The sequence below is a fragment of the Heterobasidion irregulare genome, assembly GCF_000320585.1.
Source record: "Heterobasidion irregulare TC 32-1 unplaced genomic scaffold scaffold_06, whole genome shotgun sequence".
Classification (NCBI taxonomy): Eukaryota; Fungi; Basidiomycota; class Agaricomycetes; order Russulales; family Bondarzewiaceae; genus Heterobasidion; species Heterobasidion irregulare.
Genome location: NW_009258202.1, coordinates 2,376,546 through 2,404,507, shown reverse-complemented (window position 1 = coordinate 2,404,507; position 27,962 = coordinate 2,376,546). Strand labels below are relative to the sequence as shown.

The 27,962-nt window shown below is 59.6% G+C and overlaps 9 protein-coding genes across 9 annotated transcripts; 2 read left to right on the top strand and 7 right to left on the bottom strand.

Annotated features, from left to right (window-relative positions):
- Nucleotides 1-790: 790 nt before the first annotated feature.
- Nucleotides 791-2,415, bottom strand: HETIRDRAFT_385902 (uncharacterized protein; the record flags this gene model as incomplete). Its single annotated transcript, XM_009549529.1, has 4 exons — nucleotides 1,877-2,415; nucleotides 1,240-1,820; nucleotides 1,042-1,191; nucleotides 791-958 (listed from the first exon to the last, which is right to left on the bottom strand). Coding segments are annotated over exons 1-4 (1,353 nt in total), but the record flags the coding sequence as incomplete, so codon positions are not given.
- A 165-nt stretch (nucleotides 2,416-2,580) lies between these two features.
- Nucleotides 2,581-6,858, bottom strand: HETIRDRAFT_62185 (MFS sugar transporter; the record flags this gene model as incomplete). The annotated part of the gene is made up of 25 exons (XM_009548691.1): nucleotides 2,581-2,964; nucleotides 3,026-3,048; nucleotides 3,123-3,191; nucleotides 3,249-3,267; nucleotides 3,326-3,352; nucleotides 3,432-3,521; nucleotides 3,585-3,610; nucleotides 3,691-3,695; nucleotides 3,766-3,783; nucleotides 3,864-3,959; nucleotides 4,027-4,126; nucleotides 4,197-4,225; nucleotides 4,289-4,318; nucleotides 4,385-4,392; nucleotides 4,488-4,664; nucleotides 4,741-4,791; nucleotides 4,873-5,009; nucleotides 5,312-5,456; nucleotides 5,778-5,929; nucleotides 5,994-6,017; nucleotides 6,081-6,139; nucleotides 6,235-6,246; nucleotides 6,356-6,387; nucleotides 6,522-6,555; nucleotides 6,744-6,858. 25 exons carry the CDS (start codon nucleotides 6,856-6,858, stop codon nucleotides 2,811-2,813), a joined length of 1,632 nt encoding a protein of 543 aa, XP_009546986.1. The 3' UTR covers nucleotides 2,581-2,810.
- Nucleotides 6,859-10,450: 3,592 nt separating this feature from the next.
- HETIRDRAFT_440646 (Metallo peptidase M24) lies at nucleotides 10,451-14,366 on the top strand (the record flags this gene model as incomplete). The annotated part of the gene is made up of 12 exons (XM_009549527.1): nucleotides 10,451-10,542; nucleotides 10,679-10,841; nucleotides 11,026-11,221; nucleotides 11,411-11,551; nucleotides 11,672-11,883; nucleotides 11,970-12,282; nucleotides 12,371-12,437; nucleotides 12,510-12,621; nucleotides 12,706-12,804; nucleotides 12,866-12,980; nucleotides 13,123-13,301; nucleotides 13,399-14,366. 12 exons carry the CDS (start codon nucleotides 10,451-10,453, stop codon nucleotides 13,540-13,542), a joined length of 1,833 nt encoding a protein of 610 aa, XP_009547822.1. The 3' UTR covers nucleotides 13,543-14,366.
- Nucleotides 13,543-14,366, bottom strand: HETIRDRAFT_440645 (uncharacterized protein). Its single transcript, XM_009549528.1, has one exon. The coding sequence runs from the start codon at nucleotides 13,943-13,945 to the stop codon at nucleotides 13,778-13,780; it is 168 nt and encodes a 55-aa protein (XP_009547823.1). The 5' UTR covers nucleotides 13,946-14,366; the 3' UTR covers nucleotides 13,543-13,777.
- A 159-nt stretch (nucleotides 14,367-14,525) lies between these two features.
- Nucleotides 14,526-17,100, bottom strand: HETIRDRAFT_319570 (uncharacterized protein; the record flags this gene model as incomplete). Its single annotated transcript, XM_009549526.1, has 9 exons — nucleotides 14,526-14,579; nucleotides 14,641-14,739; nucleotides 14,837-15,259; nucleotides 15,322-15,494; nucleotides 15,548-15,995; nucleotides 16,055-16,451; nucleotides 16,543-16,730; nucleotides 16,805-16,927; nucleotides 17,005-17,100. The coding sequence occupies 9 exons, from the start codon at nucleotides 17,098-17,100 to the stop codon at nucleotides 14,526-14,528; spliced, it is 2,001 nt and encodes a 666-aa protein (XP_009547821.1).
- Nucleotides 17,101-17,323: 223 nt separating this feature from the next.
- On the bottom strand, nucleotides 17,324-20,087 carry HETIRDRAFT_410248 (uncharacterized protein). The gene is made up of 14 exons (XM_009549525.1): nucleotides 19,970-20,087; nucleotides 19,860-19,911; nucleotides 19,221-19,779; nucleotides 19,110-19,162; nucleotides 18,944-19,053; nucleotides 18,869-18,877; nucleotides 18,780-18,810; nucleotides 18,548-18,591; nucleotides 18,284-18,397; nucleotides 18,140-18,189; nucleotides 17,968-18,082; nucleotides 17,884-17,901; nucleotides 17,788-17,821; nucleotides 17,324-17,738 (listed from the first exon to the last, which is right to left on the bottom strand). Exons 1-14 carry the CDS (start codon nucleotides 20,033-20,035, stop codon nucleotides 17,689-17,691), a joined length of 1,305 nt encoding a protein of 434 aa, XP_009547820.1. The 5' UTR covers nucleotides 20,036-20,087; the 3' UTR covers nucleotides 17,324-17,688.
- Nucleotides 20,088-23,094: 3,007 nt separating this feature from the next.
- Nucleotides 23,095-24,557, bottom strand: HETIRDRAFT_237777 (uncharacterized protein; the record flags this gene model as incomplete). The annotated part of the gene is made up of 3 exons (XM_009549524.1): nucleotides 23,095-23,268; nucleotides 23,439-24,163; nucleotides 24,251-24,557. Coding segments are annotated over 3 exons (1,206 nt in total), but the record flags the coding sequence as incomplete, so codon positions are not given.
- A 1,280-nt stretch (nucleotides 24,558-25,837) lies between these two features.
- On the top strand, nucleotides 25,838-25,987 carry HETIRDRAFT_320697 (uncharacterized protein; the record flags this gene model as incomplete). The annotated part of the gene is made up of 1 exon (XM_009549523.1): nucleotides 25,838-25,987. A coding segment is annotated over one exon (150 nt), but the record flags the coding sequence as incomplete, so codon positions are not given.
- Nucleotides 25,988-26,200: 213 nt separating this feature from the next.
- Nucleotides 26,201-27,753, bottom strand: HETIRDRAFT_427926 (uncharacterized protein; the record flags this gene model as incomplete). Its single annotated transcript, XM_009549522.1, has 4 exons — nucleotides 26,201-26,778; nucleotides 26,835-27,044; nucleotides 27,094-27,501; nucleotides 27,558-27,753. 4 exons carry the CDS (start codon nucleotides 27,751-27,753, stop codon nucleotides 26,201-26,203), a joined length of 1,392 nt encoding a protein of 463 aa, XP_009547817.1.
- Between the last annotated feature and the right edge of the window lie 209 nt (nucleotides 27,754-27,962).

The following is a 27,962-nucleotide window of genomic DNA, read 5'->3' as shown; positions in this document are numbered from 1 at the left end:
ACGTCGACTCCAATAGCCATTAAAAAACCTATATTGTTTTTTTTTTCATCTGATCTCGTCCATCCGCTCCTTCCTATGAAGTCTTCCGTCTGCCAGAGTCGGTGCGATTGTTCCTCCCGCTCCCATACTTAGGACTGTCGTATGGCTTCTGTGTACTACCACGTCCGCAATCGGTTTCAAACGTGTAATTTTATCGCATCTGCTTTTCGTTGGGCACTGCTGTCTGCGAGCAGTGAGCCGTTGATCTGTGTAAGCTCCGCTGTGGACAGTCTTGACATCGGACGACCTATCGCCGCGAGGACGAAACAAGCATTGTGGTACCTACTTCGGGGGTAAAAAGTGGACGGTGGAATCTTCGTCGTCACAGATACGATCGAACGTGAGGCTTACTCGCTGCCATAGGTGACGATGTTAGAGAATTCCCAGGCCGCCTACGTTGTGTCATGGCTAGGCTGAATAGTCGCTGGCGGCGCCGTTCGGGATGATGATGTTCGTCAAGACGATGCTTGTGCAGATCGCAGTGCACCGACCTCCACGGATCGTCGGCGTCTATGCCCGAGTGAAAGACGCTCTCCCACCCGCCGAACAGGAGCCTGCAGTGTACATATGAATTTAGCAGTAGATAAACGACGCCCGCGCATAGCTCTATGGTATGACGACGAGCAAACAAGATCAAATACACCCAGCGGGCATCTCCGTTCGTCCGTCCGTCCGTCCGACGCACTTTTGTCCGGTGGGTGCGCACCGCGCCCCTCAATGTCCGACGAAATCACCGGATGCGTCCGGGAAGCTCGCGCGTAACAAAGTGCCAGATATAATGCGTCCACCCCTCGAGCACGCCCGCGCCCGTGAGCAGGTGCAGGCAGTCGCCCGTCGCGTGCGCGTCCGGGCGGAGCAGCGCAGGGCGGTCGATGGGGAGGAAGTGGATATCGGGGTACGACGCCGCAGACGCCAGGATCTCCTACCCCCGCGCAGCAATCGCCGTCAGCAACCTCATCGTAGTCAAGCACGAGAACGAGCACGGGAGAAGACGCCGCGCACCTGGAACCGCGCGTTCATGTCGCCGATCCACGCCCAGTTGTACCAGTTCCACTTGAACGGCTGCCGCTCGGCCCACGGCGCGCGGAAGCTGTGGCAGTCTTCGTGGCCGGGCAGATACGCGCGCACGACCACCTGGCGCGCGACCGGCCGCTCGCCCTCCGCTGCGCCGCCCGCACTCCCGCCGCCCCCGCCCCCGACCAGGCCCGCGAGCGCCTTGCGCGTCTGCACGCGGCGGTCCTCGTCCATCGCGCGCTGCACGTCCTCCGCCCAGCGGCGCATCGCGGCCGCGAAGAGCTCAAGCACGTGCTCGATCCCGTACCCGTCGTTCTCGCGGCTCGCGTCGCGCAGCCCGCCGAAAAGCGTCGTCGTCCAGTGCCCGGCGGTACTCACGACGAGCGTCGCGTAGTGCGCGCGCGGGAGCGGCGCGGTGAACATCGGCATGTACTCGGACGGGCTCAGCGACCAGAACTTCTCGTCGCTGAAGAGCGCAAAGTCGGACCCGTCGGCGTACAGCTCTGGATGGAGCGTGCGGTGCACGGATTCGATCTCGGTCTGCTCGAGAAGCAGGTCGACGCGGCGGAAGGTGATGAGCGGCGTCTCTTCGATGGAGAAGCCGGGCGGGAGGCGCAGGGACGAGAGGAGCGGAGAGCTCGGGTTGAGGTAGAGGTTCTGCGGCCACGCGCGGTCGAAGTAGGGGTTTTCGGTGTAGTTGGGGGTCGCGCGGACGTGCGGGAATAGGGTGCAGGAGAGCGAGAAAAAGTGGTTCTCCGTGATGGAGTCTGCAGGCGACGGCTGAGCAAGCGCACGCGCAAGCACGAGAGCACAGCGCACGCACCTCCAAGGACGAGCCACCCGCCCTGCTCGACGAGATCCCGCACGAGCGCGGCCCCCGTCAGCGGCCGGACGCCCGCACACTGCTCGCCCGGCACCCACTCATAGTCCAGCACGTCCGGGAAGCGGTCCCACTGCTCCTCCTTGTCCGCGCCGAGATGCCAGAAGAACTCGCGGTCGCTCGCGCATCCATCGAAGCCGTTGTACGCGAACACGTCGCGGGGCGCCGTCAGCGTCTCGTTGCCAATCGGTGAGCGCCGCCGCGCCCAGTGGCCGTCGGCCCACGCCTCGGGGGCGCAGGATGCACGCGCGCGGCCGTCGGAGGGAAAGAGGGATCCTAGAGAGGGCAGCCGGACGCGCTGGGACGCCCCGGTGTAGAAGTAAAGGAGGGTGATGAAGGAGAGCAGGGCGCCTATGGCTGTCAGCTTGACGACGAGCCCGCGCGGTTGGACGCCCATCGCTGCCGGCTCTTTGTGTGGGTATCGGATACGCTTCTGCTCTGCGTCGAGGCGTCCAGGATGTGCGTCCTGGGATGCGTCTGGGTATGTGGAAGGCCAGCCCAAGGCGAATTCGAGGTCCAAGTCAGCTCCGAGGCGCTCAGCAGCAGGGCCATATATTTCAATTTCCCCACGCCATCGTTGTGGAGCTGGCTGCCACCCCGGAACTGGCTTCGATTTTTTTTTTATACCAGCAGCTGCAAACGGGGTCCAGCTAAAAAAAATCTCTACAATAGCCAGAGTCCTCGAGTCCGCAGATATATGTACACCACCATCGCACGTCGAATATTTAATACACAATGATGAAGGGACTTGAGCTCGGGCCCGGGAGAGGGAAAGAACCATGCACGCAGAAGCCAAAAATTAGTTGCCCATCGGAGGGGGCGCCAACACCGATATCCCCAAGCATGACGACACCCAAGCCGTCCACCGCCGGCGCTCTCAGCTCGTGCTCTCCGTCTCGACCTCTGCCTTCTCCACGCTCCCGCCGTGCTTCTCCGGATCCTGGCTGTCGCGCTCGGTGCTCGTGCTCGTGCCCGCTTGTTCGGCGGCTTGCTGCGCGATCTGCGCGACGGTGTCCGCGCCGTCGAATAGCCTGTTAGACACGGCCGTCAGTTCAGTGCGCCGCAGCGAGGTAAAAAGCGACGGAGACGTACGCGGCTGTCTCTTCCAGCGTGCGCTGGCGGCGTGCGCGTGTGTCAGCGACAGATCGTCACGGGAGGGAGAGGGTGGGAGAGGGACTGTACGACGCACGTTCTTGGTTTCGATGATGTAGACGAAGACGAATACAGCCTCGAAGGCGAGCCAGCAGGCGTAGACCAGCTGCGACTGCGGTCAGCGTGCGGGGCCTCGGCCTTCCTCGGCCACTCTACGACTCACGTAGTATTTCCATCCGAGGCTGCCATGAACGGGCGATCAGCTCTGCGAGGGAAACGAGAAGGACGGGGGCGACTGACGCGTTCAGCGCGATGGGGTTCACGTATCTGTGCACGGGCGTGCCACGCGGTCAGCGCGGGGCGGGAAAGACGAGGCGGGAGGGGAGGGCGCGGCGCGGCGACGCACTGGTTGAAGATCAGGGACAGCGAGACGGCGAAGCTGAACACGGTGAAGCCCTTCGCGCGGATGGCGAACGGCAGGATCTCAACGGAGTACCTGCGGGCCGGAGAATGAGCGCGCGCGCGGACGGACGGACGGACGGGCGGGCGGGCCACTCACGACACAATGAGCGGAGTGAACGCAATCTATCACGACGCAAGCTATCACTCGACCGAACACGACACGACGTCCCCCAAAACAAAACTCACGTCGTCTTTGTCCCTCGGTCGTCCGACGTCCCACCCAGTCAGCACAACAGCCATTCACTCGGACGCGCGAGAAGAAGAAGACGGGAACGCACAGAAGGCGTAATACACGACTGCGCGGACCGCAAAAAAAAGCTCCGGTCAGCGCGCGCACGGGATCAGAGGCGCGTCGGGAACGAGACGGGGGACGTACAGATCATCGCGATGACCGTGCGGCCGGTCGCCGGGTTCCCGTGCTTCGAGTACTCCGCGAAGCAGATGGTCTGGATGATCCAGAATACCAGCATCCCTGCGGGCGGCGCGGCACGGCGCGGAGTCAGCGCGCGCGCGAAGACGGGGCACGGCGGAGCACGCACCGACGGTGGAGGTGATGAACAGCCGCCGGCGGCCGACCCTGTCGCAGAGCAGCCCTGCGGCGACGGCGACGAAGAAGTTCCAGATGTTGAGCACGCCGTTCTGTGATCCCGGCACGGCGGGGCGATCTGAGGACGGGTGGGACGACACGGGGAAGAATATGGGGACGCACGATGAGCAGCTGCATTGTAGGGTCGGTGACTGGGGATCACGAGGAGGAGGGTGAGCCGCGTGAGAGGGGAAAACGGGAGACGATGAACGCACTGCCGACCGAATCGCAGACCCGCTTGAGATCTAGCAAAGCAGCACACGCCATCAGCGCCCTCCGCTCCCCAACCCACCAAGCACAGAAAAACGCACAGTACGACCTGCAACACACACACACACACGCACGCACACACACGTGAGCCTCACGCACCCCAAACCAAAAAACACACACAACGAAGCGCGTGCGCGCACTCACACCAGTCCGTTGCCCGACCACTGCGAGAAGAAGGCGATCGCGACGATGATCCGCATGCGCTTCCTGTTCCCCGGCGTCCGGACGAGGCTCAGCCACCCGACGTCCGCCGCGACCTCGCGGTCGAGCTTGATCGCCGCCTTGATCTCCTCGAACTCGTACTCCACAAGCGGGTCCTGCCTGTCGCCGGCAGCGCCGCAGGCGCGCGTGAGCGCCGCTAAATCAAAGACGATACACGAGCGACGGGTGCACGTACGCGTTGCCGTTGGCGTGGTAGTACGCGAGGGTCTTGAGCGCCTGCGCCTCCCTGCACGGCCACGAGAAGCAGAACAGAACCAGCTCAGCCATGCGCAAAGCGAGACGCCAAAAACCGCGCGGGGGCGCTCACCGTCCTTTGCTCACGAGCCACCGCGGCGACTCGGGGCAGAACCAGATGAGGCCGACCTGCACCGCCGACGGCAGGCCCTGCAGGATCGACGGGATGCGCCACGCCCAGCTGCTCTGGATCGTGAACGTGCCGAAGGTCTGCGCGCGCGCGCGCGAGAAAGTGTCGGCGTAAGGGGCAGGGTCGGCAGTGTCAGCGGCGGGGCTCGACGGAAGCGAAAACGCAAAGGCGGCACGGTGCTTACCGTCCACGCCGCTCTGTGCGCACGGCGGTCGCAACAGCATTCCAGTCAGGAAGACACGGCGCAGGAGCGAAAAACCAGCGACGCACATGATACTCCCCAAAAACCTATCACGCACGCACGCACGCACGCACGCACGCACGCACGATCACCGTCCAGTCATTCCATCCGTCAGCGCGCTCTATCCGTGCAGGAAGGAACGAGGGAAGGCATGCGGGGAGCGAGGACTGACCACAGCGAGTTATACAGCGACGTCGCCTGCCCGCGCTGCGACGGGTGCGCGATCTCCGTCACGAGCAGCGGCGCCGCGGACGCCGCGAACGTGAGCCCGAAGCCGATCAGGAACCTGGTAGCGTCGCGGGAGCGGGAATGGCAGCGGGGGGATGGCAGCGGCAGCGTCAGTGTCGGTCGGCAATCATCGCAACGGAAGCGCGAAACAGGTTCCGCATCGCCTCTCCTCTCCTCGTCTCGTTGCGCCCAGCCTCGCGGCCGCGGGGCCCCCGGGGCGCGGCGAGTGTGCGCCGCGTAAGGGACAGAAGCACATGGCGCGAGCGCGCACGCGAGGGGAGCACGTGAACCACAATGAAACGAAACCGAGGGAAGGCCGAGGAACAGGAACGACAAGGGCAGGACACGCGCGGCGGAACGAGAAAGGAAGGGAACGCACCGCGCGCCGATGAACATGTGTACGGAGTGCGCGGCGCTCTGGAGCGCGGTCGCGACGAGCATGAGGGCCGCGCCGAGGAGGATGGCGGGGCGCCGGCCGAGGCCGTCGGTCACGTACGGCGCAAAGGGGTACGCGCAGAGCGAGCCGATGTTCTGGCGCGCGCGGCGCGCGGCGTCGGGGTGAGCTAGCGCAAGACGGGGCGGACGGGGTGCGTACCTGGATGGCGTTGAGGAGGCCGAGCTGGGAGGACGGGGGCATGTTTAGAGGACGGGGGCTGCGGCAGACGCAGACGCGAGAACGCACCATTCCGCCGGAGGGGTTATTAAAGGCGTCTTCCCACTGCGTGAGGGACTGCAGGCCGTCTACGCACCCAGACAAACAGGGACGCCAGCGAGCGAACGAGCAGTCAGCCGTGCAAGCGAGCGCGATAGGCAGCGGGGGGAGGGAGGGTACGCACTCATCATGCTCCCTGTTCACCCCGAAGAGCGACGGGCGACGGGCGCGCGCACGGCCGGTCAGCGGCGCTGTTTCGGCTCCGAAAACGAAGAGAAAGAGGGTCGGCGGCGGGGGCTGCTTACCGTCGTATCCGTTCGTGGTCGATGTGATCAGCCTGTGCGTGCGTGCGTGCGTGCATACGCACACGAGAGTCAGCGCTGGGGTTCTCGGTGGGCGGGCGGATGGGAGATATGCAGAGGGGGAGGGGGAGGGGGAGGGGAAGGGAGAGGGAGAGGGGGAAGGACTGACAGGAGCGCGATCCACCCGTTCAGCGCTAGCAACCCTACATTCCCATTCGCGATTCCGTTTGCGTTTGCGTTTGCGATTGCGATTGCGTTTGCGTATACGCGACGTGTCAGTCCACCGAACTCACAACCGGGCGACGAGGGCGAAGAAGAAACAAGAAACGAGAAACGAGAAACAGAGAAGATAAAGAGAAAACGGAGAGACCAAAAGAAGCGGAGCACGCACGGCGGTTCTTCCACCATGGCACGGCGGACGGATCGACGAGGCCCGCGTAAGTCTGCGAGCCCGAGCCCGAGCCCGCGGAGGCGGAGGCGGAGGCGAGGGCGGGGGCGGCACCCATTCTGTGATCGATCGGTGCGGGAGGTGGGGAAGGGGAAGAGTTAAAGGTCGAAGGGGAAGGGCTGAAGTGGTCGAGGGGAAGGTCGAAGGGGAAGAGGGAAGGGAAGGGAAGGGGAGGAGAGAAGGGAAGGGAAGGAGGGCAGAGGGCAGAGGGCAGAAGGACGGGGAGGCGAAACTTGGGAGGTTAAGTAGGCCGAGCAGGGCAGGGCAAGGCTTCTTGGTCGCGGTCAGGCGGCCAGAGAGCCAGTCAGGGGGAGCGCGCGCGTGCGTGCAGTCTCCGATGTCTAACGCGCGTCGAAGGCGAAGCTATCGGGACACAACAGGGCAAAGGAAGGAAGGAAGGAAGGACAGACAGATGAAGCGGGAAGGACAGACGAGGGATGACAGACGGGGCCCGCTTGTGACCGCGGGCGCAGAGCAGACGGGGCAACGAGCGTGTGGGCTGCGAGCGTGTGGGCTACGCGCGTGTGGGCAGGGGGCGTCTGGGCGAGGGCAGACTGGGGCAGGGGGCGCCGCGGTGCGGGCGATGTGTGCGCGGATGGGGAAACCTGGGCGTCGAGGTTTCGCCGGGGTTGCGCCTGCGGAGGGTGTCGCGCGTCGGACGGGTTGTGGGCGCGGGTGCTCGCGGGGTGGGGGGTGGGGTATGGTGGGAAGGAAGGTGGGGCGTGGTGGGGCGAGGGAGAGGGGGAGGGAGAGGGGAGAGGGAGGGAGGGAGGGGGAGGAGAGAGCGGGCAGGGTCTTATGTGCCGCTCGGTGTGGCTAGCGGGCGTGGCTAGCGTTAGTGCGCGAAGCCGCGCGGGCTTCGAATCCATTACCTACGCGTCCCGCCCGTCTGCCCGTCTGCCCTCCCCACGCCGGACAGCCGTGTGCAGGGCGCCGAGCGCGGGAGGACGTGCGCGCACGCGATAGGTAGGCAATAGGCGTGGGGTCGGGCGCGGCGAGCTGAGTGCAGTGCAGTGCAGAGGCCGTGGCCCTGGTCTGCTCACGCGGGTCTGCGGTCGTCGTCGATGAATGGAACCGCGCCTCCGCCCGACGTTTCCCCCGCCGAACGCACGCACGCACGCACGCACGCACGCACCTGCACGGACACTCACCGTCTACTATCATCCGAATGGCGCAGTGCTGATCCGGCATGCCAACGAGCTGCACCGCCGCCGCCGCCGGTCTCGCTTGGATGGCGCAACTTTGTGCAGCGGGCTCGCGTCGGAGGGGGTCAGAAGGGCTAGAAGTAGGCAGCTACAGGTCGATTGCCGTTTCGGGATAAACGAGCGGGCGTGACGTCATGTCTTGTGGCAGAGCGCCCGACACCGATCCCGACACCGACGCTGGCCAGTCGCCCCACGTGCGCTACGCTAGGCCTCGCGTCCATCGCCCGGCCTGGACGTGGACGCCGGACTCCCTGTGCGCGCCCCCGATCGCGGCCTTCGAGTTCTCCACTCGCCTGCAGACCGCAGCGCAGTGCCCCGCACTCCATTCATTCGTTCGTTCGTTCGTTCATTCATTCGGCACTGCACCCCTCCGTGAGCGAGCGGGTCTCTCACACCCCATGCAAATCCATATCTCGCGCGTCCGGCGCCCGTGGCCACCCCCTCGCCTCGCTCCGCACCCCACCGCGTGGCCCCAGCCACCCCTCGCCGAACGTCCCCCTTCTTCGACGCGGAACGTTCTCCCCCTTCCCTTCCTTCTCTTCCCTTTCTTTCTTCTCTTCTCACAGACGAGACCAGCGCCCACGCCACGCCTCTCGCAAATCCACGCACGGACGCACGTACGCACGCGGGAATAGCTCCCGCGCAGCTGCAGCCCTGACCAGCCCTGTCTATATCGGTGCGATCGCAGAGGAAAGCCAGAGGAATCGCAGGAGCCCACTAGGAGCCCGGACCCGTCGATCGATCGATCGCGGGCACGGGCACGAGCTAACCTCAGCTTAATCCCAGCCAACAACACAGCTCACACGGTAGCACGGTAACGCAATAATGGCGGACGGGAGATGATAGCAGCCACGGCGCGCTGAGCGGCACGCGCATACCTGGAGGCGCGCACGGGCCATCCGGAGGCCCCGAAGGGACCATCGGGCTCTATCAGGCCATGGGACGACGGTCAGCGCCGGTCAGCGAGGCGTCCCGCGCCGCCGTCCGCCCCTGGGGCCTGCTTATCGATAGAGGATCGCCGACCATACCACTCGCGGTCCACCGATCCTTCGACCGCGCTCTGGATCGGATGCTCTTAATAGACGCTGTAGACGATGGATGCGGCGCGCGTCTCGGAAGCGTGATTTCATGGACGCCTAACTGCGGCGGATGGAAGCCGGGGTCGTCCACTGGTGGTGGGCCGTGCGCCTCGCGGTGGCGACAGCTGACTGACCATACGTGGATGCGATCCGCTCGCGGCTGCATTCATGCCATACACAAGCTACAGCCGGCTGCGCTGTGCTGTGCAGCTGTGGGGAAGGGGGATGGAGAGAGAACGGCTAGACTGGAAGCGCCTGGCAGCGAGGCGAGGTGCTGACTCATCGCGCGACTGCACGCCTGTCCTCTTACATACACACTCACTCCCTCGCACTCGCCGCACACCCACACCCTCGCCTCCCCACCTCGATGTCGCCGCCCCCGCCCCCGCCGCCCCCGCCGCCGCTGTGCCTCCCGTTCACGCGCAAGTCCAAGGCGAAGCAGCAGGCCCTCTTCCTCGACGAAAAATCGTCCCTGCGGCCCTCCCAAGCCTCCCACCCCTCGGGCTACGCCTCCCAGACGCAGACGCAGGCCTCCCACCGCTCCCTCCACCGATCCGCCTCCTACTCCCCCACCGCGACCGTCACAGACGCCGCCCCCTCCCGCCTCGCCCTCGCCCGCACCCCCGATTCCTACTCCTACCCCCGCGCGGACGACAAGCTCACCTTCTCCGACGACACAGAATCCTACGCCGTCACCGCCCCCCTCCCCACCCTCGACCGCACCCACTCCAAGCTCGCCCGCCGCCCCACCGCCCCGCCCGGCCTCCTCGCGCGGCGCAACTGGGGCTACGGCTGGGGCATCGGCCGCACGAAGGAGAAGGAGAAGGAGGCGCTGCTCGCGATGGTCATGGCCCACCCGCGCTCGTCGTCAGAGACCGTCCTCCCCGTGTATGGCGCCGACGCCCTCCCGCCGCTCCCCGTCCCCTCGCCGCGCCCGCGCGAGCCCCAGCCCACCGCATCGCCGCCGCCGACCCAGGCGCCTGCGCGCCACGTCTCGCAGCGCTCCAAGGTCTCCCAGGCCTCAAAGGACAGCAAGGACAGCAGGGACTCCAAGGACTCCAAGGCCAGCAAGGACTCCAAAGCGTCCAAGGCCAGCAAGGCCAGCAAGGTCTCGCGCTGGCCCTCCTTCCAGGACAGCGACGCCGCGAGCACGCTCGTCGGCTCCGCGCTCGAGCGCAAAGAGGGCTACGTCGACCCGATCCGCGAGGTCGAGGACACGCGCGAGCGGCTCGAGGAGCTGCGCAAGCTGATGGCGAAGGACGGGCTGGATTATTAGTGCGTCGCGCGGTGCCGCTCTTCTTCCTCTTCCTCTTCCTCTTCCTCTTCCTCCTCCTCGTCGTTGTTGTTTTCTTGGTGCCGCGGGCTGATGGGGATACGGTGCAGTGTGGTCCCGTCGGAGGACGCGCATCAGTCTGAGTATGTCTCGGCGGGCGATAAGCGCCGCGAGTGGATCTCCCAGTGCGTGCGCTCTCCCTCGCCGCGCCTCCCCTCCCGTCCCCGCCTCGCTGACCCTCCCTCCTCTCTCTCCCTTTGTCCCCTTTGTTTTCCTCCCCCTCGCCTCGTCCTCGTGACGCCGCCGCCGCCGCCACCGCAGGTTCACAGGCTCCGCAGGCCAAGCGATCGTGTCCAAGTCGAACGCCTACCTGATCACGGACTCGCGCTACTGGCTGCAGGCCCGCAACGAGCTCGACGAAAACTGGATCCTCATCCCCGCCGGCGCGCCCGATGGCCCCGCAGACTGGATCGAGTGGCTCGTGGTGCGTCCCTCTTCCTCGCCCCCCTCTCTCCTCCACTCTCTCCTCTCTCTCCACTCTCTCCGCTCTCTCCACTCTCTCTCTGCGCTTACTCACCGCCCGCGCCTTCGCGCCTTCGCCCGCGTTCTCGCTCCTGCGCTCACTCTCCGCCCCGCCCCTCCGCCCCGCCCGCCGCCCGCGCCCTCAGGACCGCGCCCAAGACTCCAAGATCGGCCTCGACGCGCGCATGATCGCGCACGACAGGGCGTCGGCGCTGCAGGCGCGCCTCGCGCCGAAGAACGCGCGCCTCGCGTTCCCGCCGCAGAACCTCGTCGACCTGCTGTGGAAGGATCGCCCCGCGCGGAGTCGGAGCGCGGTGTACGTGCAGCCGATCGAGTATACGGGTGCGTCGGCGGCGGGGTTTTCGCTGTTCCCTCTTTCCCTTCCCTCCTTCCTTTCTTTCTTTCTTTCCTTTCCTTTCCTTTCCTTTCCTTTCCTTTCCTTTCCTTCCTCTCGCCTCCTCGCTCTCTTTCGCTCTCGTGTGCGCGAGCCCCGCTGACTCCCACGCCCACGCCCACGCCCACGCGACACAGGCAAGGACGCGGCGCGCAAGCTGGCAGAGATACGCGACTGGCTCGCGGCGCTGCCGCCCTCCGTGCCGTCGTACTCCAAGGCGCCGCCGACGGCCGCGCAGCGCCAGACGGGGACGCTCATCACGTCGCTCCAGTCGATCGGTGCGTGTTGTCTCGTATCGCCTGTCGCCTGTCGCTTCATCCTCATCCTACCTCGCCTTCCACCCTCCGCCCGCCCCGAACACACACTGCCCTCCGCCCACCCGCCCGCCCGCCGCGCAGCCTACACGCTGAACCTCCGCGGCGACGACATCCCATACAACCCGCTCTTCTTCGCGTACCTGTACGTGTCCGCCACCCGCGCGGTGCTCTTCATCGAGCTCGCGAAGATCGAGCGCCCCGTCGCCGAGTACCTCCAGAAGCTCGCAGTCGAGACGCGCGACTACAACGATATATGGACGTTCGTGCGCCGCCGCGAGTGGGGCGAGGGCAAGGTGCGCCGCGCCTCCGTGTATTCCTCCCTTCCCTCTCACCGCCCCGCTGACGCGCGACTCCCACCTCTCCGCGCGCGCGTGCGCAGGTCGTCATCTCCCCGCAGACGTCTTACGCGATCTCGCTCATGCTCACGCACTTCCGCTTCACGGTGCTCCCGCCCGTCGTCGACGCGCTGCGCGCGGTCAAGACGGAGGTCGAGATCCAGGGCCTGAAGCGCGCGCACCTGCGCGACGGCGTGTGCTTCGTGCGCATGCTCGCGTGGCTCGAGGAGCGCCTCGCGGGCGGGTACGCGGTGTCCGAGTGGGAGGCCGCGAATCGGCTCACGGAGTACAGGCGCAAGGCGAAGAACTTCATGATGCTCGCGTACGAGAATATATCGGCGTCGGGGCCGAATGCATGTGAGTTGCCGTCGTCGCGCGCGTTGTTTATGGATGGCGCGGGTGGAGGAGCGGGCGGCGGGTGCTGATGATGGCTCGTTTTTGGCAGCGCTGCCGCATTATTCGCCGCTGAAGGGGAATTGCCGGCTGATAGACAAGGACACGCCGTATCTCAAGTGCGTGCGCCCGCGGGGCCTCTTATCACGACTGGACGCTGACCGCTGACCATGGTGTGCGCGCGTTTGCAGCGACTCGGGCGGGAACTACCGGGATGGCACCTGCGACACGACGCGGACGACGCACTTTGGGCGGCCGACGGAGGAGCAGTGCGAGGCGTACACCCGCGTGCTGCAGGGACACGTGCGTTTGCCCGCCGCTCGCTCGCTCGCTCGCTCTTCGCGCATCGCCGCTCACCCGACGTGTTTTTTTTTTTTTCGATGGCAGATCGCGATCGACAGCGCGGTATTTCCGCAGGGGACGACGGGCCGCCAGCTGGACGTGCTCGCGCGGCGCGCGCTGTGGCAGGACGGCCTGAACTACATGGTGCGTCGTCGTCGCCCTCCGTCCGCGCGGTCGAGGCTAACGTGGAGGCGCGCTTTCGCAGCACGGGACGGGGCACGGCGTGGGCTCGTTCCTCAGCGTGCACGAGGGCCCGCATTCGTTCTCGAACGACGTCGAGCTCGTGCCCGGGCACGTTATTACGAACGAACCGGGCTTCTGTGCGTGGCGCCTCTGTTTATCGTTCTCCGACGCTGGCTGACCGACTGCTCGTTCACTCGCTCGTTCGTTCGTTCGTTCGTCCGCGCTCCGTCCCTGCCTCCGCTTCTGCTCCCGCTCGCTCGCCCGCCCACCCACGCCCAGACAACCCGAACCAGTGGGGCGTGCGCATCGAGTCGGCGCTCGTCGTCCGGCACGTGCAGACGAAGCGCGAGTTCAACGGCCCGATCTGGCTCGGCTTCGAGCGCCTCACCTGCGTCCCCATCTCGACGCGCATGGTCGACGAGGGCATGCTCACAAAGGAGGAGAAGACGTGGCTCAAGGTGCGTCTCGCGCGCGCGCTCTTCCCCTCCCTCCCCTCCCTCCGCGCCGTACGCCGTGCGCCGTGCGCTGACCCGGCCCCGTGCGCCCGCCCCGCAGGACCACAACAAGAATTGCCTCAACCAGCTCGAGCCGCTCCTCCGCGACGACAAGCGCGCGCTCAAGTGGCTCCAGCGCGAAGTATCGCGCCCCATCGGCCCGCAGCCCATCGGCCCCATCGGCCTCCGCATCGACTGGGAATGACCGCCTCGCCTCGCCCCGTCCCGTCCCGCCTCGTCTCGTCCGGCCACCCATCCACCCATCCACTCCACTCCACACATACCTCGCATACCTCGCATCCCTTCTCCACCTCCACCTCTCCACCTCTCCACCTCCCTGCCTGACACCCCCCCTCCCCTCCACGCCCGCATGCGATACCTCACGACGGCCCCGACACCTCACGCCGCCACGCCAAACGCTCCCACGACCGCCCCTCTCGCTATACCTTACTTATTACTTCACGACTTTTATTCGCGCAGACGAACGGGCCCGAGCGCTCGTGGACGGACGGTGCGACTGCCCACGCCCATGCCCACCCCCGCACCCGCGCCCACACCCACACGCGCTCGCCCCACCACCGCCGAGCGCACGAACGAAGAAAAGACATGTATATTCAGGAAGCCCCGCCTTTCCCCCTCGTTCTCTTTCCTCTCTATATCTCTATATCTCCCCGTGCCGCCCTGTCGGCGCCCAGAGATCCCGGCTGTGTGTTCTATACGGAGGAGGATGTGCTCCGCGCGTCGCGCGTGCTATTCCAGGATGTTTTCTATTGCTTTCCGTGCGCGGCACGCTTCGCTGTTACCTTGGGGGTTTTTTTTTGACTTCCTCCCACCCTTACTACCGCACATTGTTCCTTCTTCGCTGACTTTTATCCTGTTACAAGCTAAGCTTCGCCGGCCTGCAGTGTACACCCCCTGTGCGCACGCGCGTTTTTATCTAGCCCTGTGGAAGCTTTATTCCCCCCCTCTCGTCGTCTTTACGTCGTTGACCTCTGAACTCAAATAGACTTATCGTGTTGTTATCGCGTTTGCGAGGTCCAGGTGCTCTACAAATTCTATCATGAATCGTGAAGAGAGACGTGCAGCGAGTGAGACAGCAGAGTACAAACAGTATCGTGAAAGAGAAAGAAGAGAGATAGAATAAGATGGTAGCGACGGGTGGATAGGCACGTGGTGGCCGAGGGCAGATCATCTGCGGTTGGTCTTGCCCGCCTTCCGCTTGCCCGCGAAGAGATGTTTGGGCTGAAAACGAGCGAGTCAGCAAAACGGTGCGGGCACAGGCTGAGCGACCGATAGCGCGCACCATTTTCGTTTGGATCACGCGGTCTCCCTCGCCCGCCTTGGCGAGCATGTTGCGCGGCCGCTGGCCGAGGTTGCGCAGTTTGATCGCTTTTGCGGATTGCTATACGGGGAGGAGGAAAAGTAACGAGGATCAGGGCGAGAGCAGAGACGGGGACAGGGACGTAAACACGATGACGACAATGACGCCGTCCACGCACCTCCTCGTTCCGCATACCGGCCAACTGCCGGTTTGTTCGAGGCTCCCGCCTGTTCTTCGGAACCACAGCACCGGAATTCGACTTGACGCGCTTGTTGGGCGTTCCGTCCTCCCCATCGACATCCATCCACTCGCTCTCGGCACCCGCTTCGTCCATGTCCACATCCATGCCAGCCTCGTCCTCGTCGTCCCGCTTGCGCTTCTGCGCACCCCGCAGCTTCGCCAACGCGATCGCGCGCTCCTGCACGCGACTCGGGTCGAGTCCCGCCTTCGTGAGGTCCGTCGTGAGATCGGAGAGCGTCCGCAGCCCCGCTGTGCGCGGCAGACGGGACCTGTTCTTCAGCTTCTTCTTGCTCTGCGATTCGACGAGGTGCTGGAGACCGCTCCTGTGCTCAGCAGCTTCGCGCTCGTCGTCCGAGTCGAACTGGAGTGTCAGACATATCAGTCAGCTGTAAAGAACAGAAGTACGACGCGAAAAAAAGTCACCATCTCCTCCTCGCTATCGTAGAAGCCCTCTGCCGCCAACTTCTCCTCTTCCCGCTCCAAAGCCTCGAGCTTCTCGAGGATGTCGGGATCGATAAAGTCGGCAACATTCTTGCCGTCCATAATCTCGGGGATGATATCCTGATTCCACTCGGGGTTGGCAAGGAGGTAGTTCTCTGCTCGAACGGTAAGAACACGCAAGCATCGCGCCGAAGAGCGCTACACTTACTTTTCATGTTGATGTTGTACACGCCGGGACCACCCTCCTCCAACTCGATATCCTTCTCCAGCTTTCTCCGCTCAGGATCACCCTTGTCGAACTTCTTCCTCTCCTTGACGACTTCGGGGATGAACGGCTCGCGCACGACCTCATCTCGGGCCTTGGGTTGGGCAACGTGAATGCGATTGATGATGGTGTTGATCTTGTTGCCCTTGAGCTTGTTCTCTACGCGATGCGCGAGAAGAGCGTCGCAGGCTTTGTTTTTGACCTCCATAACACCTTCCTCGGAGTAACACGATACTTGGACACACTGGACGCCGGCAAGGTCGATGATCTCCTGCACGAGCGCGCGGGTTTCCGGGACAACGTCCTCAAGACGAGTCACATCGATCTTGTTGATGACAAGCAGAGTGGGTTTGCCGCCGAAAAGAGGCTTGATTGAGTGGAAGAGCTTGCACTACTCGCAGTTAGCATCCGCCTTCCACAAAAAGAGAAACCGGTTGAGGCACGACTGACCTGGGCTTCAACCGTGTACCCGCACTGCTCACTCAGATCCATGAAGTACAGCACGCAGCTCTTCAGATGCGCGAGCGCAGTGATGCTCTGCATCTCGATGGTGTTCATCTCCTCGAGGGGATGGTCGAGGATACCGGGGGTATCAATCACCTGCCAGCGCAGGTACTTGTAATCCAAATGACCGACGAAGAGCGACTTGGTGGTGAACGCGTACGGCTGCACGTCAACGTCCGCGCGGGTGACCTTGTTGATGAAGGACGACTTGCCGACGTTCGGGTAGCCACAGATGAGGAGGGTGCGGGTATTGGGGTCGATGGCGGGGAGACGGGATATGTGTTGCCGGACCTGCTCGAGGTAGGCCAAAGGGTCTTTTTGACGGCGCATGATGGTAGCCATACTACGGACTTTGTTCAGAATTCCATGATGTTTGATGAAATCAAGGGAAAAGGGGCGACAAAGCGGGTGTATGCGTCCAAAAAAGCACTCACCGACCGAGCGCAGCGCGCTTGAGCTGCTTGCAGCGATACAAACTGTCACCAAACTTAAGAAGGCGGACGTAGTCCTTCGCGACCTGGTCAATAAGGTGCCGCGCCGTGCGCAACTGGCCGAGGGCAAGCTTGTAGTGGTTTTTGTCGTAAAGCACGTTCATGAGGGACGACAGGAACGGATGGAGATCCTGCACCCACCCAGCACCCCAGATCAGCTCAGATGCCCTCCATAAGCATAGAGGAAAATAGAGATGGGACGGACATCGAGCATGGGGAAACTAGTCAGGATCGAACCGAGCTTTTCGTCGAACGCATCCTGGGCGAACTTGACCTTGCGCATATAGAAATTGCGGATTCGACTGATCTTGAAGTTTTTGTGGATGACCTAGACACACGCAAAATCAGCCCCTCCCGTCCCAACCACTCTACCCTGATGCAAGGGTTTCAAAAGAGGACGCATACAGTCGGTGTCTTCCGCTGAGTCTTGGACAAAACGATGTCCAAGAAATCGGCCGCGGTGGGCACAGGCGCAATGGCCTTGAGTCCGCTCGTCGACATCGTGAAGGTTGATTATTTTGTCGGCCTCGAAATAGGGTAGGAAGGGAAATTCAGGCCAAGGGGAAGTATATCACGAAGTTTTCGAGCGGCCTGCAGACTGAGCAATGCAGAAAACACCAATTTTCGTCCAAGTGGGGAAATTCCCACGCCCGCTTCAGTTGCACGTCCGCGTGCATCTCGCGTGTTCTCTTCGGCAGGATCGGCAAGCACAGTCCTGGACTATCGTTGGGAAAGCATATTAGAGGATGAAAAAATACACACAAAAGCTGTCCGTTCCCAGCCATGTACAGCGTGGTCCGCAACAGTATACGAGAGAGTAAGCGAAGTAAGAACCGGATGTATATACCATTATTACTGGAAAACACGTCGCGCATAAATAACTAAGTACTGACCCAAATTGTCGCGCTATCTCCCATGCCTCCGGGATATATAAAAAAACAGTTGTAATGATACGAGCAGCAAGATGGCGCAGAGGGAATAATAAACGGAGGGGTGATCTGAAGAGGGGGTAGATATGATGGGCATAGATCGTGATAGACACCGTGTGTCCTCCAAGCATGAAGTCGTTCATGGATTTCGGTAACCGCTTCATGCGAGACCCGACTGTCCCAGGTAAGATCGGATGATCGCCTCGTTGACTGCCGAATGTTGTTAGATGCGAGTAACGCCGAGCAGTGAAGATCTTACCATCAACGATGATTTTCTGCGTCGCGCTGACGTCCTATGCAGGTGAAACACAACTGAGTCAGTATAAATACATGATACCGAACCGGGTGGACGAACAAGCATCGACGTGAAGTGCTGTTTAGAAAAGAGAATTGGGACATCAGCCAAATTCTTGGGTTTTAAAGGGCGGACAACACGTACCACAAATAACTTTTGACGCGACTGTCCCTTGCGTTTGTGCACTTGTGAGAAATGCGCGCGGAAGTACTCCGCGACGTCATCATATTTATTTGGTCTGTCGCCATAGGACGTGATGCTGCACGTCAAACGTTGAGTAGCCAGCCTTCTAAAAGCCGAATAGATACCAACGCACTATTTCTTGACCTGGGTACCCGCCTGGAGCTTCTTTTTCAAGAGATCGGTCTGTGATAGGGCGCAAAACCGTGCTCAGCTCAGCTCAGCGTCTCCCTGCCGATCTTCCTGCGGGCGGGCCGATGAGCGTGTAATCGGGACCCACCTTGTTCAACATCAGCACCAAACTCGAGTTCTTCAAAAGCTTGTTTGAGCAGATAGCCGTGAAGAGTTGCAGTGAATCATCGATGCGGTTCGTCCGAGGATCCTCCTCTAAGTACTACTCGCGATCAGATATCAGTCACAGCGTGTAACGCGAAGAGATCCGCGATGAGACGAGACGAGTCGTAATACGTCCGAGTCGAAAGTAAGGAACAGTGTGAGTTGCTTCCAGATACAATGATCCATTGCATGCATGACGGTGACCCACCTGATCAAATGCGCTGATTGGGGCTAGGAATATGACGGCCGTTGCTGCGAGTAAAAATGGAATCAGCGACGCGAGAAGCAAAGTGGAAGGGAGAATCAGACAAAATAGGAAAGGAAGGAGAAAACGAAGGTGGCGCGTGATTGGTAGTCACTCCAAGGAGGTACGCTCATGGGTAAAAGGGAGCTAAATTGGGTGTCGAGGAAGTGCGCTGGTAGAGGGGGTAGATAAGTACCGTCATCGAAATAAGGCACCCAAGCGTGCCGCTGGATCGCGGTCGCCGTCAGCTTTCATTTGTGGCGTAGCGTGGAGGAAATGACTTGCCTGTCCCCTCTAGAAGCCACCAGGAATGAATGAAACATTGAGTATGGCAGAAATAAACAGGACACGTTCACATACTGCACCGCCGACATCGTACAGAAGCCAATTATATCTCCCACCGGCGAAATCGATGTCGAAAGTGTGTTCTGTGACTCCTAATGTTTGCAACCGCACGTGAAGGATATCATCTAGCAAACACAAGAATGAGCGACGCTGAGGACAAAGATGAGTTAAAAACACCTACCTGTCGAGGGCAGATAATCCGGCTCCGATAGTCGATGTATTTCTTCAAGGAAGCTTTGGGCAGGACACAAGGTTCACACCGAGACAAAAAAAAAATAAGAGCATCACTCACAAAGCAGCGGACTCTTCTAGACGGAGCTTCCGTAGTCGGAGCAGTGCCTTAACGGCGGGATGTTGCCACAAGCGCTCGACATCGGCCTGCGTCTCAGCGAGCTGTCTCGCAGCCATATTAGCCATCACGCCCGTCTTCGCGGACGTCATGGAGTTCCGGATATCGGAGAGGGGCCAAGAGCGCGTGGGCGTGACTAGTGCCTGCCAGCCCGCGCGTACGTACACACCTGAGCGACCACCGGATACGGTGACACCGTTGCTGAGTTCTGAGGCGAGGTTGTCCTCTATGGTGATGAGCGGAAGAAGCTTGTTGCGTATCCGCCCGATCTCGTCTGGCCAATTGGGGCCGAGGTTGACGAGGGAGGAAAAGGACTGGTCGGCTTGGTTGGAGAACTCCCAGTCGAGCTCCTCGAGGATGGTGCGCACTGCCTTGATGACATTGAAGAAGACGATCGGTCGCCACGATGGACGTTCTCTGTCGAGGGTCTGGGAGGCGTAGTAGAGCTGGAATTGCTTCTGGAGTGTGGATTTGCCGGACTCTGCCTGGCCGAGCAACATGACTGGAAACGCACCGTTGTCAGAGAAAGCGGTCCTGAGATACCAGGACGAGAGAGAGAAAGAGAGATAGAAAGCGTCAGACCTTTGACATCTTTGCGGGCACCTTGCCTCTTCTTTATGAGTTCGCGCTCCTCCTGGACGGGCGAGAGAGGCGTGAGGACGGTTGAAAGCTCGGGAAGCGGGGAAGCGCACCTTGAGCTTGTCGTCGATGGCCTTGCTTATGCGGCGGGCCTCGGCCTCGTCAACGACGCCAGGCATTGTGGGTTGTGCGGTCGTGAGGGATGGAGGAGGACAGGGACGAGGGAGAGTGATAGATGGATCAAGGCGGCATGATCAAACAAGATGATTTCAAGCCTGCGCCAGGACACCCCGCCTGGCTGTCGGGCCCACGCTCTCTCGCATCAGCGAGCGTTCCCACGGCCCCGTTCCGGTCGCTTTTCTTCCATTCCGTGCAGAGTGCAGCGCCCGCCTCTCCTCCGCAGCGACCCCGCCTGCACCGCCAGCCACCCAACTCTCCATTTCCCACAACTCCTCATCATCCCTTCATTCCACGTGTCCCACCCGCTTCGCCCCCCCGATACGGCCCCCCCCTTTGCTGTCCACGACGCGGCCGCCTCCGCAGATCATCACGGGCCCTGCGCTTTTTCTCGCAAAATTGTATCCTCAGGCGATCACCACGTGGTCTCCTTGCTCCCAGTGATGTGAACGTGATCCACTTGCCCCCCCCTCCTTCACGTCTTCACCATCACTCTCTGATATCTGCGTGTCTCTCTTCGCTGCGGTTTTCTGCATGACTCGGATGCACTGTGCTCAAGCACCACCACATGAACTGTTAGGATCACGCAGAACACGCAACCGTCCGCTTGCCGACAATCTCGCCCAAGACCGTTTGGATTGCCCATCATGATCTCACTACCAAATATACTTCGTACGTGAGATACCCACCGCATCCTTTCCGTTTCTGCATGCTTCTTTGCGCCGAATGGGTCTCAAACTAGCACCGCTGTAGCCCGTATGGTATGTGTCTCCGGTCCGCCTACAGCAACTGAAACCCAATACAGAGCATTCGACCAGCACAACTGCGGGAGATGGAACATGTGTAAAACCCTGTTGCACGGCCCTTGTCCCCAATGCCGTAGAGCCTCTGCCCTCCGGCGTACAGAAATTTTACAATCTTTGGATCTATGTTCCTGGTGGGGACTCGCATCCCCAATAGGGCACGCCGAAGTCTCCAAGGGTCCTGCCTCAGCCTCTGAGAACATCCTGGGATTCAGACTGCGTTTCCGCTGCAGGGGCTGGCTCGTAGATCAAGCCCACATTGCATTCAGTACCTCAGACGCTCCACACGCTTCGAACGGCTATGACACACCGGTCTACACCGACCCGACGGAGCGCACAAGCCTACTACGATGCTGTGCAGCCCTGCAGTGCTTGCAGATAACCTGAGCCTGTGCGCGGCAGTGCAGACGCCATGTCCCCATCACGCGTTCACTCCCGGGGGTTTCCGCCTCCGCGACACAGGGCTTCCAGGCTCTGAAGCGTCAAGCTCTAGCGACTGTACTCAGCGGCCGTCCGAGTGTCCAGGAATGTCTCGACTGCCTTCGAATCGTTCGGCGGTTTGGAAGCGCGTCGAGCATGCATGCTTAGCTCCGTTCCAGCACGTTCCAACGTTCCAAGATGCGCGCGAAGGACAGAAAAGCTTATCCCGTGCCTAAGTAGGCCTAAGTGAGTGCGCGGGTGCGAATATGCTTCCACAGATCGTTGATGGCAGATTTGCTTGTCCTACGTCAACTCAGGTCACCTCGTGCATTCCCGTTACCACGGGGACACGCTGTCTATCCATCCTTTTGTACTAGCGGCCTGTCTCTGCATTCTGGATGATTGATGGCCATACAATTCATCGAATCAAACATTTGTGAAGCGTGATGTCTGATCAATTACATATTAATATTTCGTACAAGTGCTCACAAGTGCGTAGGAGCGGTCAGTGAGTGGCCCTACCTCTCGAATACGTATAACATCGCACAGCTGGCGGCTTACATCGAGACGCAAAACATTCATACTGTTTTTGTCAAATTTCGTCGCCGGTGCCTGGCTGACTCTGCCTCAGCCATGACTCAGTCACGACTCCCATCGACAGTAGAGATCAGGCATCCTGGAGTACATCATATCTTGGAAGCAGATTGGAGCGTCTCTTTCAAGCTGTCCAGAGCTTCGCACCCATCTCCGGAAGCGGCACCATCATCTTCGCCACATAACAGCATAATTCTCCATATGCGTGCACCGTAGTGAACATCACTGTTGTTGCTGTACAGTTAACTCCCTTCGATCGAGACAAGCAGCTGTAGAGCGCGCGCCTCTGCTCGTCCCACCAGCCCGCATTAACGGCCAATCTGCCTTTTTCGAGTACAAGGGCGCCGCGTCCTGCTAGGCCTTAAACGCGGCTGCACCTCGGTCAAGACAAGGATCAGGCGCACGGCGCTCGCGCCTCTTCGATGCTCGTGATCGCGCGTGATGCACGAAACGACAGCACTCGAGAGCCAAGGCCGAGCGAGCGCACCGGGGCGTGATGCGGTACTTCGGCGTTAGGGCCCTCGGCGTTGATCGCCAACCGGGTTATGTGCCTACGAAGCACGCACAGCGACTTGCTTTCGCGCAGGCAGCGATCACTGATGATCATGCTTAGCGTTGGTTCCGTGAGCTTCGTGTCTGAGCGTCTCTGCGCTGATTCGATTGATGGAGTGTCATTGTACGATGCTGGGACATCAAAAGATCTGGAGGAGCATCGAAGGTTGGACGTTGGCCCCCGGCAGCTGTTTCGTCGCCGTGTTTTCCCCATCTATACAGCATGGGTCTGCCACTCCGTCTCGACGCCGAAGATCCATCTCTCTCTAAAAGGGCGGGAGAGACCGGTGATCTCGCTTGCAGGCACTAGTGAGCGAATCGGGAAGAAGTATAGATACCGAACGTACTGAGGCAGTACTGAAGCAGATCAAAGCACAGAACAGAGCATTGTATTTTCCCTTTCGTTTTGGTAACGTACGCCTACTTACATCAAGAATCAGATCAATACCCAGACAAAGAGATCAGAGAACACAAGCTATGCGACTGCGCTCAAAATTAAACACCGTCCGAATAGCGGAACCCTTGAGCCTCCACTCCAAACACCGCCGCGCGCGGCGTCCGGCAAATCCGAAAAACTACGAGGGGCAACAAGCCCAACGAACACGACAAGAGGTCGCGACTCGCCCATTCAGAACACACCCACGTAGAGCCATGATGAAGGTTTAGCGCGCGAAATGGTCTCAATGCCCTAGCGATGTCTCGCGGGTGAGGTAATGCCATATATAATGCGTCCATCCTTCTGAGACACCCGCGCCCGCCATCACATGTAGACAGTCACTCGTCGAATGTGCGTCAGGGCGCAAGGTGCCGGGACGGTCGATGGACAGAAAATGGATGTCGGGGTACGCGGGCTTAGACGTGATTTCCTGTCAGATTGATACGGGATCAGTATCCGCATCACGTTGAGCCACGTCCAATTTAAGAGGCCTCGATGCATGTCCCGGGTAGACGCATATATATATGAATATATATAGAGATAGATAGCATCGGCACGAACCGTTCCTAGATGATAGTGCTGGACATGTAGACGACTCACCTTGAAAACACGGTTGAACTCCCATATGGACGCCCAATTCCACTGGTTGTGTTCAGCTGGAACATACCTGTCCAAGGGCTTCCGATGATTATGGCAGTCTGTATGTCCCGACTGGTATGCTCTGACAATGACCTTCTTATCGGCCACAAGTCGACCATCCTCTGTCTTTGGATGAGCTGCGCGATGCAAATCGAGCATTCGCTGCACCTCCGAAGCCCACCATTGCATCGACACGGCGAAAAAGTCCAACACGCCGGCAATGCCAGAGCCAGGCCGATTTTCATCCCGGTAGCCCAGGAACTTCATCGTCGTCCAGTGCCCGGCCGTGCTCACGATCATCGCGGCGTAGTTCGCGTCTGGCAGCGGGCTGGTGAAGATCGGCATATAGTATGATGGGCTGAGCGTCCACACGGGCACGTCATCAGCGAATAAGCGAAATGCTGGGTCCACATCGTAGAGATCACTGTAGTGCGATGCGTGCAGCGAAATGAGCTCTGGCTCTGAGAGCAAGAGGTCGACTCGACGGAAGGTCACCAGAGGCGTGCGTTCGATCGAGAAGCCGGGCGGGAAGCGCAAGGTCAGGATGAGGGGAGAGTTGGGGGAAAGGTAGATGTTTTGCGGCCAGGCACGGTCGTACCCTGCGTCTTGATCATAGATGGGTGTCGCGCGAACGTGAGGATACATAAGGCACGAGAGGGAGAAAAAGTGGTTTTCCGTCATCGAGTCTAGAATATCAACACATAATCGAAGTCAGCATTCGTCCTCAATGTGACTGTAAGCACGAGAGGAAGGCTGATTCAGGGCACACATACCACCCAGAATAAGCCAGCCGCCCATCTCGACCAAATCCCGAACAAGGTCTGCGCCATCCAGCTGACGTATACCAAGGCATTTTTCTCCAGGAACCCATCTCCAATCCGTGACATTAGGGTACCTGTCCCACTGCACCGCATTATCCGCCCCAAGGTGCCACCAGAACTCGCGCGAGCTCGCACAACCCTCAAACCTATTGAACAGGAACGCGTCCTCTGGCCTAGTCATAGAGACGTTGCCTTCAGGAAACTGGGGGCGATACGACCAACTTCCGGACGCGTAATCCTCTGGAGAGCAGGACACGCGGGGCGTTGGTACGTGCCCGAGAGTCTGCGATTCGCCTGTAAAAGAGGGCCTCGAGAAAGATGGCCACGTAGTGAGATAAAGAAGGAGAAATAGCGTAGTGCTGACAAAACACCCAATTGCTATGAATTTGTTCCGCGACGAAACTGCACGGATGGCAGGTACGCCCATGGCAAGGGAGATAGCTTTGGATGCCATGGTTGAGAAGCAGAAAGACCAGTCAACATTGTAGTGAGAGTCTTATCTATGACTCAGTAGGTAGTGACCTGCTCTGTGCGTTCCTGTAATGACAAAATTTTCATCGTGCGATTGAGAAGAATGTCAGAAGCAGTCTAGAGCCTCGACGAAGCAGTGTTGTTTGCGCACGACGCGAAGTTCCAAGGTGGAGCTTGGAGGTCTGCTTTGAGCCGCGGAGTTAAAATTTGTGCCGAATTTTCCCATGCATGCAGAATTTCGGTGAGTTGCCAGGAGGTCTCACATTGCACTATCCGTGTTGACGCAACATATTGTTACCTCGAGGTAGCTTGGGACATCGTCCTGTATCGAACTCTAAGCGTCTCAAGTTTGGCGATATTCTAGACAGCGAGCCCTAAACTCTAGACGCTGTCATCGACTCATCGGGTCTGGATGTACGCCGACAGTACGTGATTTATCTGTTCATAAACACTCATAGCGTGTGAACGCACTGCACTTCAAAACGATTGTCAGATCAAGAAGGATCCACTTCAGGGACCTTCCCTACATAACGTCCACAGGAGGTAGCTAGGGGTTGCACCCGCTGACATCTCAGATTATGGACGCTGCGTGCCATTCGATGGGTAAGTATGGTCGCATGGCATCGCAAGCCAAGCGCCAGGTGGTCTGTAACGGGGTCAGACATTGCTTTGAGCGAGCTCTCCGTCGCAATTTGGATTGGGCCTTTCGCACGTTCTAATCTTTATGTTTATAGTAGGATGATATCTAATAGGATATCTTGACCTATTTCTGCTCATATTTGGATCGGACCAGGAATAATTCTGATGCCTAATGCACTCTTTTGGCCCTCCAAATTAAGCTATTTTGATCTCTCGCAGCAAGTTCGCAGCACCTCTCATATAAGGTTCTCCAGTATGCAACGAACTGAGATGATATTCCAGCGCTCTCAGCAATAGCTCATCAAACATTATGTATTGTTTCTGAGGACCAGCGTGGCGGGCCCCGCTGAGATCATGGAGTAAGTGATTAAGCTCATCGAACAAGTAACGTCGCAATATTTTTGGAAGGACTGGAAGAACAATGGTGTTCTTAGGGCCACGTTCGGCACGACAAACCCAGAGAGCTTCATCCATCTTCTGCCTTCAATCGACGAGTTCTACCTCAGTATGGCCTTTCTCACCTATCGTTATCAGTTTGCTCTTCCTGATTTACTTCTAATACAGGCGCTTGAGACTTAGAATATAGGGCATCGACTTACTGCCCAGAATAGCGGCCAATCGGGAGTGTCATCGGCTCAGTCAGACTTGTTCAAGGTTATTGAATGAGTGCGCATAACAACTGTGTGGAAAGTTCGCGTCAAACCGTCCTATCCTATCGTTGAACCCAAGTGTTTCGAATCATGTATGCCAAGTCGTAATCCAGATAAATCAGAAAACAAAAAGCAAAGAGTGTTAAACATCGAATCTGAACTCATTCTCGTCCTGCGGTGCGCCCTCAAAAGCAAAGATCAGCTTATCCGCAGACGATTCAGCGTGTATACTGCTACGTGTCGAGCTTGCCGTGATCGTGGCAGTTGATCTAGTTCGAACGGTCGTGCTGCGGTTGTTCGTTGAACGCGATGCGATAGACGTGGCAGGTCGAGCAATGCTGGACGCAATAGCTCGGGACGAAGGGGCACGAGTGGCGGCTGAGGTTGCAGGACGTGAAGTTGTCGTGACAGATGTTGTGCGAGAGTGCATCGGTGGAGGGATTGTATTCCGGGAAGCGCTAGCGGGGATCCGAGACAGAGACCTTCCTGCAGGAGCTGCAGGAGGCCTGGTTGTAGGGGTAGAGCGTGTGGACGGTGCTTTCGACGCAGCGCGGAGGGAGGCTAGCCGTGATGCAGCTGTGGGTAACGTGCAGTTTAACGGCTTTCTCGTACTTGGTGGTTGGAGTTTTGACGAAGTGTCGGCCCGAGAAGCTGCAGAAGAGTTTTTCGTCGCAGGGTTTGACGTTGTGGAGGAGGGTAATGCGAAGGGACTATCGTCCTCTGTCGTCGACGAAAAAATAAGAAGCAATGGAGATCAATCTCATAGGAATACGGACCTAACTCAGGGAGTTCTAGCTTCTCCCATCCGGAAGGAGACGCAGTAAAACCACTGGCCTCTAGCACACCTTTGCCCATATTCTCTCTGTCGGCGGCATAGTACAGGTCGGCAGTGTCATCGTAGTAATAGCTATACATCTGCTTGCGCAAGTTCGCTCCAGCGATCTTATAGTCCGGCATATCAAATGCGGGCTCATAAGGTGGATCTTCTGGCAATCACTACATCAATATATAAAGTTCGAATCCGGAGCGACATACCGATAGCAGTCGGAGGCATATATTCGAGCTCATCGTAATCTTCCAGCACTTCTTCCGTTTTCTCTGCTTCTTCTACAGGCACTACGATGTCGATGTCGCTCACATCCCAATGACGCCCCTTTGTGATAGGCGTCTTGAAATTCAAGGCTGGGCTTCGTCGCGGGCGAGTGCTCTTTCGGCCGGAACCCGGTCGAAGTAGCGCGCCTGGAGTGATCGTGATGTCTGGGATGGTGAGATGTGCGTCCAGCGCAGCGAGTTTAACAAGTTTGCCAATGGAAGGTGCAGGGGTGTTCGCATCGGCTAGGTTGCGCTGGCGGTTTGGGAATGGGGTTTTGTCCTGAAGTGGACGCGACGTTGTGTTAGTTGCTTTCGTGGGTTGTGTACCATCTTTGAAAATATTCTGTGGCTCTTTCAAATACCAATATGAGGTAAGGCATCACAGAGGTTATGAGTGGGTGTCGCACTAAGAGAGTCATCCTTCATAGGTGTCTGAAAGGGTGCCTTATTGCTCTTGACATTTAGCATGGTTCTCGCTCCGTGATGAATCGCGTTTTCTTGAAGAGCATTTCGGCTCTTGTGCGCGGTCCTTCCGGGAGTCTTAAAGGCACCATATTGGACGGGGCCATCAGCGTGGATAGAGATAGGGCGCGAGCTGAGCATGGTGACAGTGAATGAGAAGGTACCCGCGTGCTCGCGAAGAGCCGGATATAGGCCACTGTTGAACCTCACATGACTTGATTATCTGGTAACGTGACCGCGTTCATCATTTATAGGGGATAAAGAAACCAATTATCATCCACGCAACAAGAAAATAATGTGGCACAAACAGCAACCAATAAGATCCACGTAGACGACAGCTAACTAATGAA